Here is a 14,106-nt window from a genome sequence, read left to right on the forward strand (position 1 = left end):
GGGGGGGGGTGAGATGGGGGGCTTGAAGACTGAACATGCAAAAACAAGATTAACATGAGATCAGAGGAATGTTACAAAACGAAATATCACTAAACTTCAAACAAAGTTCTGTAATTGTAACGAGGAAATAAAGCGAAGACTGAAAGTATTAGCAGTGATGAAGAGGTGAACAACTAACTCTTGATTTAGAGTGAATCTGACAGCATTTGCTAGTGTATGGTTCTCATCTGTCAACGAGAACGTTGCTTTAGACTGATCTTCAAATGAACCGTGTTCCATTGACTGTTCACAGAAAGGATATCATTTGAAAAATAATTACCACATCTTCATAATTCGGGATATTTTTTGAAATTTATGGATCTTAAGAACAAATCATTACTGTACTACTATAAGAAAGCAGTCAAATCAAGAAGGACCTTAACAATACAGTCCAATGTTTTAAACGATCACTATGAATGTTCAACTAAATCGAAGGCTATATTGGTCAAACTTCCCCAAAAATGTTGAGGCACCCGTGCCAAATCCTTCAAAAATGTACTACTGTTGAACGACAACATTTTTGAAGAGTTCGGGCAGCACATGTCAGAGGCAATGCTTTTCGAGCTTTCGTAAAAAGTATTCCGAATCTTGAAATTCATAGAGCATTCACCTATATAACACTCTCCAAAAAAAACAAAAAAGGACCATTCTTTTTATCTTAAAAGACAACTGAAGCACCTTAATAAATATAGTGAAATTAAAACTACACATACAACATTTTCGAGATGTTTTATCGCGCAGAAAACAAGTCAAGAGTATTACTGTTCGATCAATGAATATTCTATCTTAGTGGCTCTAATATAGAAAAGACGAGATATATGTGCTTCAGCCTGAAGAAATTATTATTTTTATTTTTATTTTTTCAACTATAATTGTATTTTCACCGACAGGAAACAATTACAAGAATCTCAGCTAATTCATGCTAAAGAACAGAAGAACCTCTTAACTATAACAGCCAAAATAACTCACTATCTATTTTTTCTAGCCGGTATTCATAGATTATACATGAATTATACATATATATACATCAGTTAAGTTTCAAATACCTTGAGCTACGAAAATCGAACGACGGCGTGCGGCGGCGGCGGCGGCGGGAGAGCAATGAGAAATGGTTTTTGGGCTTCTTTTCAGAAATTAAAAGACAATTGGGCTCCTTATGTGGGCTGTGAGGTATTTTGTTTTGGGCCGGATGTGAAATATGGGTTAAAGCTGAAGGGGCTATATTATAGAATGGGAAAAAGGGTCTGATATACCCCTCAACTTTGTCATTTAGAGCTGATATACCCCTTGTTATGAAAATGTCTCATATATACCCCTACTTGTAAACAAATGGCTCTTATATACCCTTTTCCTCTAACGGAAATGAAAAAAAAAAATTTAATCTAAATTTTAATTATTTTTTTCTAAAAGATATAATCCCATATGAGTAAATTTAATCCTCGTCAAACATTTTTTTTTGACTTTTTTTTGTTTCAATGACTAATTTATAATTATTATTTTGATAATCAAATTTATTTATGTTTCACTAATATTTTTGTAAAACTTATTGTAGATGACCAAATTTTTTCTTCGAATACGAAATTAAATTACAATACACACAAAAAAAATAGTTTAAATTTTTTTCTTTAAACTAAGGAATGAAAGAAAAAAAATAAAATAAGAATAAGAAACTCAAATAATTATAATAAAAGAAGTCAAAAAATAATTTATGCATGAAAAAAATTAAAATATACCTTGAACTTTGATAGAAGAATCATATATAAACCTAAATATTTTTTTTAAAAAAATTTGAAGTAATAAATATAAATTTAAAACTAATTTTCTAACTTCCGTTAATGAAGGGTATATGTGAGCCATTTTGTAGCGGCAGGGGTATATGTGAGCCGTTTGTATAACGGTAAGGGCATATATGAGCCACTTTTATAACGAGGGGTATATCAGCTCCAAATGACAAAGTTAAGGGGTATATCAGACCCTTTTCCCTTGTAGAATTGATATGTAATAGGTAAACAACACAAATTTCACTACTTTAGAAGCTAATTATTTAGGTTCACGACAGTTTGTAATATTACGTTCTTTATCAGATTTTGGACTTCGGGTATATGTAATTGGTCTTGTCCAGATACGTCAAGATATATGTATCTGAGATATACATGGTCAAAATTAAGTGTAATTTGTTATAGATGCATTGCATTTACATGCGTGTATCTTGACCTTTTCGCTCGCTTCTCTATCTTATCCCACCTGCCACTCTCCGCTCTCCCTGAATCTGGTTTACCTAGATACATGTGTCTGGTGTGATTCTCATGTATTTGAAGACGACTCACATGTATTAGGGGATCTCGCTCGCGTCTCTCGTATCCTATTCGTTCCTCTCCTTCTCTCGCTTGCTTCTCTCCCTAGTTTAGTATATCTGATAGCAAATATACATAGAACTAAGTGTGTATGACTTGAAATATGATATGTAATTATTACTTTCTCTGTTTCATAAAGAAGGACCTAGTTTGACTTGACATGAAGTTCAAGAAAATAGAAAAAAACTTTTGAATTTTGTGATTCTAAATTAAAGTTATGTCAAATGTACAAAATTGTCCTTTAATCTTGTGGCCTTAAACATACGATGTGAAAAGTTAAAATTAGAATGTTACTTAAAAAAAGAAAGAGGTCATTCTTTTTTAAACAGATTAAAGAGGAAAATATGTCATTCTTTTTTAAACAAAGAGAGTAATTAGTAAGACAATATAGAATTATTTTAAACTATAGGAAAAATTAAAAAATACGATAGAAATATTTATATAATTAGATAGTTTTTACCTATTACAAGGGCATGCTAAAATACAAAAAAATAAAAAGTAGAACTCCAATAAAAATTAGATCTCTTTGATCACGAGCAAAAGAACTTTTGCAATTATTATAAACACCACCTTTAGATGACATCATGACAAATGTGAAATATTCCAATTCTACCCAACCTTTTCAAGTCACAACTATCATAATATATGCTTTTATGAAATGAATTAACAAATCAAGCTAAACACATTAATTTCACTCCATAGCCAAATTCATCCCAAAAGGCAAATCAAGAATTAAGAAGAAATAGAGAAATGGAAGGGGAGATCCACAATTTTATTGTTGTATGGGTTATTGTGTTAGCAAGTTTATGTTATTCTCACACCATAGCCAAATTCATTCCAAAAGGAAAATCAAGATTTGTGGCTATATTTCCAATTGTTTGTCTATTTTACATTCTTCCTCTTTATTTCACCTCTATTAATCTTGGTGCTACTACTTCTTTCTTCATTACAGGACTAGCCACTTTTAAGCTCATCCTTTTTGCTTTTGGCAAAGGCCCTTTATCATCAACTTCACCTCTACCACTTTCAACATTCATTCCATTGGCTTGTTTGCCTATTAAGTTGAAAAATTCATCAAAAACTAAAGATGTTGAGACCATAAAAAAGGCTACAAATTCAACTTTCAATCTTGTTACAAAGATTGCACTTTTAGCCATTTTGATTAGGGTGTATAATTATAAAGAAAATTTACATCCAAAATTCATTCTCTTTTGTTATTGTCTCCACATTTACTTCATGTTAGAGATCATGTTGAATATAGTTAGCATCATGGTTCGAGTGGTGAGTCGAGTTGAGCTCGAGCCAGCCATCAACAATCCTCACCTGGCTAGCTCGCTTCAGGATTTTTGGGGTAAGAGGTGGAATCTCATGGTAACCAATATACTCCGTCTGACCATCTATGATCATGTTCGTTTGGTTATTGTGGACCGGATCCCGAGGAAGTGGGCCCCAATTCCAGCTGTGCTTGCCACGTTTTTCGTCTCGGGGCTAATGCATGAGCTTTTTTTCTACTACATTGGAAGATTGAAGCCTAGTGGTGAAGCCATGACGTTTTTTCTAATTCATGGAGTCGCTTTGAGTGTTGAAATTGTTATCAAGAAAATTTTAAATGGTAAATTTTTGGTTCCTAGGATTATTTCAGGTCCATTAACACTAGCATTTATTATTTTCACAAGTTTTTGGTTGTTTTTTCCACCTTTTTTGAGGGGTAATACAGAGATTAAATTATGTAATGAATATATTGCTTTCTTTAAATTTATTAGGTATGGTCAATTACTTAGTCCTACCAATATTACATGTCCACTCCTGTAATAATATTTATTCATGATGGACTAAGGTTCGTATGAGTACTTATGATAAAGTTAATTTGTGCTATTTTTTTTTTTTTACTTTTTGAAAAGTTCAAAATCACCCACCGTCACTTAAATCTATATAGAGAAGAAGTTTCATATTGTTTAGAGAATTTCCCGATATTATTAAATTATCACTATGTTTGTGGCTTTTTTTTTCTCTAGAAAAACAACAAATCGATACATCGTTCTCTAATAATAATTTTAGGGGGATGATATTGGATATCGTCATCCTTAATAGCAATGTATTAACGATGTTTCTCATTAATTCTCTCTCCAAAATTCAAATAACCCTAGTGTTTTAACTAATAGAAATTCACATGCGTAGAGCTAAATTATAAATGTAAAATGATGTCATTAATCTCACCCTAATGACATTGGGGTATATATATTCTTGTAAAATAACAGTATAATGAAGTAAATATTCCTTCAAATAAAAGTTCAAATATTAATTAATTATTAACTGCAAATTGTTACATAATTAATTAATAGGATCTAGGATACATCATCAAGATCTACAAGATATTATACAAAAAAAGAAAAGACTTCTTGAACCAATAATGACAATACTACATTTGTTTATTATAAAGATAATTTTTATATATATATATATATATATATATATATATAATGTGTTTTAACTAAATTATCCAAATAATAATGACACATGGAAAAAAAATGATAAAGCATATTTACGTCATATACTTTTTTCTCTCTTGGAATTTTGTAAGCTGATATCGTGTTTGGTTATAATTTTTGAAAATAATATTTGATTGTTTGAATGTACCTTTCCTAAAAACATAAAATATAATTTAAATCCGTGTCACTTCTATAAAAATAAAACAATTAGAGTAAAGTTTGAAATTTTTTTTAGTGTAAATAAAAAAAAAAGAAGAGAAAACAGAGTTTTGGGTGTTTTACAAACGCTAAGGTTAAGAAATTTTGTTGTTTTTCTTTTTGCGATACACATTGTCAAACAACAGTGAAATTTTATAAGTGAAGTTTGGAAAGGATAGAAGGTATACAGACTTTATCACTATCTTCATACGGTAAAAAGAATGTTTTTAAAAGATCCTCGGCTCAAGTATAACAAATTTTAATATGAAAAAGGAGATAATAAAAAATATGTGATGCATTTTTGTCGTGTAATATATATATAGAGAGATAGATAGAAAAAGGTAGCTTAATCTATTGCTACCCAACCCCATTATGATTCAATATTCTATGATTTTTTCCCCTATTAGAGATAATAAAGTCATCTTTAAAGTCCATCCATTTTTCAAGAAGAATAAGAAAGATAGAAATGGAAGGGGAAATTCACAATTTCATTGTTGTATGGGCTATTGTCTTAGTTAGTTTATGTTACTCTCACACCATAGCCAAATTCATTCCCATTGGAAAATCAAGATTTGTGGCTATATTTCCAATAGTTTGTCTATTTTTGTTTTTTCCTCTTTATCTCACATCTATTCATCTTGGTGGCACTACTTCTTTTTTTATTGCATGGCTAGCCACTTTTAAGCTCATGCTTTTTGCTTTTGGTAAAGGCCCTTTATCATCAACCCCACCTCTACCACTTTCAACATTCATTCCCTTGGCTTGTTTGCCTATAAAGTTTCAAAAAAATTCAATTAATGATAATGTTGAAACCAAGAAAAAGACCACAAAGTCAACTTTAAATCATGTTACCAAAATTACACTCCTAGCCATTTTCATTAGGGTGTATAGCTATAAGGAATATTTGCATCCAAAAATTATTCTCTCCTTCTATTGCTTTCCCATTTACTTCATGTTAGAGATCATATTTAATATGATTAGCGCCGTGGTCTGAGGGGTGAGTCGAGTCGAGCTCGAGCCACCCTTCGATGAGCCTTACCTGGCTAGCTCACTCCAGGATTTCTGGGGCAAGAGGTGGAACCTCATGGTAACTAATATACTCCGACCGTATACGATTTTGTCCGTTCGATGGTGGCGGACCGGATCTCGAGGAAGTGGCCCCCACTTCCAGCCATACTCGCGACGTTTTTCGTCTCGGGGCTAATGCATGAGCTGATTTTCAATTATAATGGAAGATTGATGCCTAATGGTGAATACATCATATTCTTTCTAATTCACGGAGTCGCTTTGAGTGTTGAAATTATTATCAAGAAAATTTCCAAAGGCAATTTTTTTTTTACCTAGGATTATTTCATGTCCATTAGCACTTGCATTTATATTTTTCACAAGTTTTTGGATGTTTTTTCCTTCATTTTTGAGGGGTAACACAGAGTTTAAAGCATGTAGTGAATCTATTGCTTTCTTTAAATTTATTAGGTATGGTCAATTAATTAGTCCTACCAATATCACATGTCCACTCTTGTAATAATATTTATTCATGGTGGACTAAGGTTTGTATCATATGTGTTATGATAAAAATAAATTACTTTGAATGCAACATGAAATTGTTACGATAATCGCAACACGTTGTAATGAGGTTTAAATAAAGCTATTGGTGTTAGCCTTTTTGACGTTCATACTCTTTCTATTTTTTTTTCTTTCTAAAATTGGTTTGCAAATATATTTGAATACTACTTTCGTACATTTATATTTTATTTTTTAAATTTTTTAAATGAAAATTCAAAATTCATATTAAGACACACAAATAATGTGACTCATGCATCATTTTTCAAATAAGGATTAAAAAAACATGATCATATTACTCACATTTTCTGTTAGAACCAATTCACCTAAATATGTGTCAAGTAGAATATATATAAAAGATTGTTATAAATTTCATACTTCTAACTTTTTTTCTAATATCTTTTGCAATATTATATAGCTTAATTTTATAAAGTCTTGGCAGATTTATACATATATATATGAAAGAAAAAATTAATTTCAGATTGTAATTTTGAAGAAAATTATATTCATTAATTATAATATATTTATGATTTGTATTGATGACAAATAAATTACAATGTCTAATTATAAAATTTATATTTAACGTCAATTTCTATTTTTTAATAATTTTATTCTCTTATATATAATTATATTGATTGACAAATGGAAAACACAAATGTTATACTAGTAATACTAAATATTATATGAAATAATATTGAGTTTATTATCGAAACACAAACTCTTTTTATTTTTAAAGCACGAAGTCTCTCATTTGAATCTCGGAGATAGCATTTTCATAGAACTCTTCAAAAATTAATATTGTTTTAGGGGTTCTAATATAAAAATTGAAAAACGTAAAAATATTTCACAGTGAAAAAATTATCAAGATACAAATGTGATACTCTACCGTTGCATGCATTAAATATTGCTTTCACAATTGAAATATATAACCTAAACTTACACGAAGATAACTTTATTGTTGCTTCAAAACTTTCCTTGCGTAATGATATATAATTAAGCAAATAATAATAAAAAATTTCTCCGACATTTTCGGGGTACTGCATTAGTAATACTCTAATAGAAAGGAATTAGATTCATTTTTCTTGAGTAACTATTGAATTCAGTCAGCCAACTAGAATATATGTTTATTGAAATTTAAAATACTCAAATTGAATTGGTAATCGATTTGAGACAAAACCTAATTAATATTAGTTTCGATAACTAACTACTAATTTTACTATCAAAGTAAGCGTTTACAATACATAAAACCTAATTAATGTGTATTTGATTAGTGATTAATTTATGAATCAGTCATTAGATCACCTAATTAATGTTTATATGTACTTTATAGAATTTTGAAAATTAATTAGTGATTAATTTATAATTAATTATTAAATTAGGGACTATTTAAATGGAATTAGTACAAATGTAGCTTATTTTTTTATTTTATTTTGTGGCCTCTATCTTATTTTCTTAATCAAAGTCATGTTCATACTATATGCATGTCAAAAAAAAATAAATAATATCTATGTCAAAATTTCATCCATTTTTGTGATTTGACCACCCTTAATTCTTATCAATTCGATTATAAAATGACATCCCATCTATTTCTAAAATTCATCTTTCAAAATAAAATTAGAATTCACTCTTAGCAAAATTCATTTTTTTTAATATAACAAAAGTAGAATTCATTCTTAGCAAAATTCATCTTTTTAATATCATCACTAATATCATGTCAGACTTTTTTGACAATGATTCTGATCATAATCCTGATGTCTTTTTAGTTGATGATTCTGATCATGACGAAAAAGAGAATGAATTTGGTGATACGCCGTCTAATTCTAGTTCAGAGAAAGATGTTAAGAATGATCATTTGGTTGATAACAGTGGATTTGCTCTTGATTATTCTAATGATATTGAAGAAAAAGAAGAAGTTGAATAGGAAGAGGAGTAGGAGCACAAGGAGGATAACAAGGAAAAAGATGGTTATGAGGCCGATGAGAATGACGAGACCGATGAGGACGAAAAAGATGATTAATTTATGTAGTCTTTTGATGTAATGATTCATATCCTTCTATATTCTTGATTTTCTTGATGATGCATTTTAGTTTATTTTGTTTTCCTCTTGTCTATTTTAAAGTTTTGATGAATTTATTAAACAAACTTACTTTTGTTTTCTTTTACTTTGGTTCATTTATTTTTATTTTATTTTATTTTAGAGTTTTTGACGAATTTAATACACTTATATAAGTGATTTACTAAATGAGATACCACTTATGCTAAGCATAGGTCTAATATTAAGATTTAATTTTCCATACAAATGATCTGGTGTAATTATTTTACATATGGTTTACTATTTTATTTGCAGCAACCTATATATAATATCAAAAGTTAATTATGGACGGTTTATATGTGTAACACTTCGGTTTTTGGAAAAAAATAAATTAAAATTAAAAAAAAAACTAAAATTGAAAATAAAATTTGAAATTTTGCAAGTTATGCTAAATATGCTTTTGGATTAACTTCAACAATTACAATTTTTTAGTGTAGGATGACTTAAGTGACCCGTAAGATATATCAAGTGAAAGGTCTTAAAATCCTCTTTTCAATCACCAGATTTGTTAATTTTCAAACTATTATGAGAGAGATATGTCCGTATAAAGTCAGACTGTCAAATGGAATATCACAATAAAAAAATACTTGTGATTTACATAAGAAAATCCTAGAAATTAGTATAAAAATTTACAAAAAAAATAATTTTCTACAAATTTTCATACTAATTTCTAAAAAAAAATCCACGTAATTTACAGTTTTAGTAGTTATAATAGTAATCCTGAAGTTGAATTTTCATGTGTGCATTTAGCCTGCTTATATGGGGCCGTGCTTGCACGGTCATTCATGCTAGAAATTATTACATTAGAAATACTCTACTTACCCCACTTCCACATGTGACATGTTCCCTAAGTCAATAAATTCCATCCATCTATATTTCAAGAAGAAGAAGAAGAAGAAAGATAGAAATGGAAGGGGAAATTCACAATTTCATTGTTATATGGACTATTGTCTTGGCAAGTTTATGTTATTCTCACACCATAGCCAAATTCATTCCCAAAGGCAAATCAAGATTTGTGGCTATATTTCCAATTGTTTGTCTATTTTTCATTCTTCCTCTTTATCTCACCTCAATTAATCTTGGTGCTACTACTTTCTTCTTCATTACAGGACTAGCCACTTCCAAGCTCATACTTTTTGCTTTTGGTAAAGGCCCTTTATCATCAACCCCACCTCTACCACTTTCAACATTCATTCCCTTGGCTTGTTTGCCTATTAAGTTGAAAAAATCATCAAAGACTAAGGATGTTGAAACCATAAAAAAGGCTACAAATTCAACTTTCAATCTTGTTACCAAGATTACACTTCTAGCCATTTTAGCAAGGGTGTATAATTATAAAGACAATTTACATCCAAAATTCATCCTCTTTTGTTATTGTATAAACATTTACATCATGTTAGAGATCATATTGAATATGGTTAGCGCCGCGGTTCGACTGGTGAGTCGAGTCGACCTCGACCCACCCTTCAATGAACCTTACCTTACTAGCTCGCTTCAGGATTTCTGGGGCAAGAGGTGGAACCTCATGGTATCTAATATTCTCCGTTTGACTGTCTATGACCCCGTCCGTCTGATTGTAGAGGACCGGATCCCGAGCATGTGGTCCCCAATTCCAGCTGTGTTCGTCACGTTTTTCGTCTCGGGGCTAATGCATGAGCTACTTTTGTACTACATTATTGAAAGATCGAAGCCTAGTGGTGAATCCATGATGTTCTTTTTAATTCATGGAGTCGCTTTGTGTGTTGAAATTGTTATCGAGAAAATGTTCAATGGCAAAATTTTGGTTCCTAGGATTATATCAGGTCCATTAACACTAGCATTTATTATTTTCACAAGTTTTTGGTTCTTTTTTCCTCCTTTTTTGAGGAGTAATACAGAATTTAAATTATGTACTGAATATATTGCTTTCTTTAAATTTATTAGGTATGGTCAATTAATTAGTCCTACCAATATCACATGTTCATTTTTGTAAGAATATTCTTTTCATGGTGTACTAAAGTTTGTTACGATTTATGGTACAAATAATTTTGATGCAATTTCATTTTTTTCGTATTTTGAAAAAGATTTAAAAGGTAGCTTTGCTTATCGTCTTTCAAAAGCAACCTCAGTTAAATCTGTTGGAAGAAAGAATTTTCATATCTTTGATAGCATTTTCCTATCCATATCATTAAATATTCATCATGTTTATTTCTTTCGCTTGCCCAAAAAACAACACATTTGTTCACCTAATTCAACAAATATCGACGATCTTCAATAATAGTTCTTTGGATGTATTGCAACATGTTGTTATGTTCAAATCAGGCTAATGGTGTTTGCCATTTTTACCCTTTATACTTTTTCTATCTTTTTTGTTTAAAGTAATAAATTCTTAGTACACAAAATTATTAAACTAATCTTTTTGTGTACTTTTGTTTATATACAACAATTAATCTTTTGTAATAAATATTCAATGAAAGTAAATATGACCGTTATAATACTATTAAAATTTACTTAATCCAACTCTTCACAAAACACTAGACTGCCTTGACCTGTTGACCATGTGATAAATATAAAAAAAAATTTAAACTCTTTTCAAAAATCATGTGCTAATTAAATATCTTCCCTTAATTACTAAACATATATTAGATAATAACTTTTTAATTATTTCATTTCTCCCTAACCCCACTTCCAAATGTACCCTAAGTCAACAATCATATTGTATAATGACTCATACAAAAGGATTTTTTTCTCTCATTAGAAATAATATAGTTATCTTTAAATTCCATTTTTCTTTCAAGAAGAAGAAGAAGAAAGATTAAAAAATGGAAGGGGAAATTCACAATTTCATTGTTGTATGGACTATTGTCTTAGCAAGTTTATGTTATTCCCACACCATAGCAAAATTCATCCCCAAAGGCAAATCAAGATTTGTGGCTATATTTCCAATTGTTTGTCTATTTCTCATTCTTCCTCTTTATCTCACATCCATTAATCTTGGTTGTACTACTTCTTTCTTCATTGCATGGCTAGCCACTTTCAAGATTCTTCTTTTTGTCTTTGGTAAAGGTCCTTTATCATCAACCCCATCTCTACCACTATCAACATTCATTCCATTGGCTTGTTTGCCTATAAAGTTTCAAAAATATTCAACTAGTGATAATGTTGAAACCACAAAAAAGGCTACAAATTCAACTTTCAATCTTGTTACCAAGATTGCACTTTTAGCCACTTTGATTAGGGTGTATAATTATAAAGATAATTTGCATCCAAAAATCATTCTATTTTGTTATTGCCTCCACATTTACTTCATGTTAGAGATCATATTGATCATGGTTAGCGCCACAGTCCGAAGGGTGAGTCGAGTCGAGCTCGAGCCACCCTTCGATGAGCCTTACCTAGCTAGCTCGCTTCAGGATTTCTGGGGAAAGAGATGGAATCTTATGGTAACCAATATACTCCGTCCAACCGTATATGACCCTATACATTCAATGGTGGCTAACCGGATTTCGAGGAAGTGGGCCCCACTTCCGGCTGTGATCGCGACTTTTTTCGTCTCGGGGCTAATGCATGAGCTGATTTTCTACTACAATGGAAGATTAAAACCTAATGGTGAAGTCATGATGTTTTTTCTAATTCATGGAGTCGCTTTGAGTGTTGAAATTATCATCAAGAAAATTTTCAATGGAAAATTTTTGGTTCCTAGAATTATTTCAGGTCCATTGGCACTTAGTTTTATAATTTTCACAAGTTTTTGGTTGTTTTTTCCACCTTTTTTGAGGGGTAATACAGAGCTTAAAGCATGTACTGAATTTATTGCTTTCTTAGAATTTATTAGGTATGGCAAATTAATTAGTCCTACCAATATAACTTGTCCACTTCTATAATAACAAAAAAAATATTTATTTCATGGTGGGCTAAGGATTGTATGAGTTATGATTGAATTAATTAATTAATTTGAATGGCATGTGAGATTTCCTACTTTTTTGGTACTTTTGAAAAGACAAATGAGTAAACCCTTGTAGATACTAGATAGCAATTTTCTTTTAATTGGTAGATACGTTGTAAATCTGAATTAATTGAATTTGTGAATTCTGAATATCAAATAATTATATATAACAAAAAAGTTTTTTCCTGAAAAGAGAAAAATTTGAAATTAAAAATTCAATAATTTGAGGTTGTTCTATTTCAATGTGAACAATTTATAACTAGTCTTACATGAATGGACAAGTGATATTGTTAGGACTAACTAGTTTACCATACCTAACAAATTCTAAAAAAGCAATAGATTCATTACATCCTTTGACATCTGGCTTACCCCTCAATAATGGTGGAAAAAACAACCAAAAACTTGTCAAAATTATAAACCCTAATGTTAATGGACCAGAAATAAACCTAGGGACCCATAATTTGCCATTTAACAATTTCTTGACCATAATTTCAACACTCAAAGCTACACCATGAATGATAAAAAAACATGTGACTTCCCAACTAGGTTTCTCTCTTGAAATGTAGTAAAAAATCAGCTCATGCATTATCCCCGAGACGAAAAACGTTGCGAGCACCGCAGGAAGTGGGGCCCACTTTCTCGGGATTCGATCCAACATCAACGATTGAACAGGGTTGTAAACGGTCGGACGAAGTATATTGGTTACCATGAGGTTCCATCTTTTGCCCCAAAAATCCTGAAGTGAGCTAGTCTTGTAAGGCTCATCAAAGGGTGGTTCGAGTTCGACTTGGCTCGCAACTCGAACCATAGTACTAACCATGGTTAATAAGATTTCTAGGAAAAAGTAAATGTGGAGGCAATAACAAAAGAGAAGGAGTTTTGGATGTAAATTGTCTTTATAATTATACACCCTTATCAAAATGGCTAGAAGTGTAATCTTGGTAACAAGATTGAGAGTTGAATTTGTGGTCTTTTTTGTGGTTTCAACATTATTACTAGGTGAATGTTTTTGAAACTTAATAGGCAAACAAGCCAATGGAATGAATGTTGAAAGTGCTAGAGGTGGGATTGATGACAAAGGCCCTTTACCAAATGCAAAAAGAAGAATCTTGAAATTGGCTAGCCATGCAATGAAGAAACAAGTAGTGCCACCAAGATTGATAGAGGTAAGATAGAGAGGAAGAATGAAAAATAGACAAACAATTGGAATTATAGCCACAAATCTTGATTTGCCATTTGGAAAGAATTTGATAATTGTGTGACAATAACATAAACTTATTAAAACAATAGTCCATACCACTATGAAATTGTGGATCTCCCCTTTCATTTCTTCTCCTTTCTTCTTCTTGGAAAAATATGGCTTTAACTAAGAGATAATTTTAGAGAAAAAAAATGTAGTGATGATGGACCTAGGGGACATATGGAGTGGGGTGGGGGTGGGGGTGG

The 14,106-nt window shown here is 30.8% G+C and overlaps 5 protein-coding genes and 1 pseudogene across 5 annotated transcripts in view; 4 read left to right on the top strand and 2 right to left on the bottom strand.

The window, feature by feature from the left end:
• Positions 1-1,218, bottom strand: part of LOC107003495 (DNA-directed RNA polymerases I and III subunit RPAC2-like) — a 2,802-nt gene extending 1,584 nt beyond the window's left edge. The window contains exons 1-2 of the mRNA XM_015201838.2: positions 1,086-1,218; positions 179-282 (exon numbers count right to left, since the gene is read on the bottom strand). Coding sequence (XP_015057324.1) covers positions 179-279 — 101 coding nt within the window. The 5' untranslated portion in view covers positions 280-282; positions 1,086-1,218. The remainder of the gene's footprint in view (positions 1-178; positions 283-1,085) is intronic.
• A 1,782-nt stretch (positions 1,219-3,000) lies between these two features.
• On the top strand, positions 3,001-4,268 carry LOC107004092 (acyl-CoA--sterol O-acyltransferase 1-like). Its single transcript, XM_015202322.2, has one exon. The coding sequence runs from the start codon at positions 3,144-3,146 to the stop codon at positions 4,203-4,205; it is 1,062 nt and encodes a 353-aa protein (XP_015057808.1). The 5' UTR covers positions 3,001-3,143; the 3' UTR covers positions 4,206-4,268.
• A 1,278-nt stretch (positions 4,269-5,546) lies between these two features.
• On the top strand, positions 5,547-6,696 carry LOC107004277 (annotated as a pseudogene).
• Positions 6,697-9,430: 2,734 nt separating this feature from the next.
• On the top strand, positions 9,431-10,771 carry LOC107003455 (acyl-CoA--sterol O-acyltransferase 1-like). Its single transcript, XM_015201784.2, has one exon. It carries the CDS (start codon positions 9,643-9,645, stop codon positions 10,705-10,707), a length of 1,065 nt encoding a protein of 354 aa, XP_015057270.1. The 5' UTR covers positions 9,431-9,642; the 3' UTR covers positions 10,708-10,771.
• A 666-nt stretch (positions 10,772-11,437) lies between these two features.
• Positions 11,438-12,692, top strand: LOC107004116 (acyl-CoA--sterol O-acyltransferase 1-like). The gene has a single exon (XM_015202350.2). It carries the CDS (start codon positions 11,537-11,539, stop codon positions 12,596-12,598), a length of 1,062 nt encoding a protein of 353 aa, XP_015057836.1. The 5' UTR covers positions 11,438-11,536; the 3' UTR covers positions 12,599-12,692.
• A 175-nt stretch (positions 12,693-12,867) lies between these two features.
• On the bottom strand, positions 12,868-14,081 carry LOC107003421 (acyl-CoA--sterol O-acyltransferase 1-like). The gene has a single exon (XM_015201743.2). The coding sequence runs from the start codon at positions 13,985-13,987 to the stop codon at positions 12,926-12,928; it is 1,062 nt and encodes a 353-aa protein (XP_015057229.1). The 5' UTR covers positions 13,988-14,081; the 3' UTR covers positions 12,868-12,925.
• Positions 14,082-14,106: the final 25 nt, after the last annotated feature.

The sequence above is a fragment of the Solanum pennellii genome, chromosome 11 (assembly GCF_001406875.1).
Source record: "Solanum pennellii chromosome 11, SPENNV200".
Lineage (NCBI taxonomy): Eukaryota > Viridiplantae > Streptophyta > Magnoliopsida > Solanales > Solanaceae > Solanum > Solanum pennellii.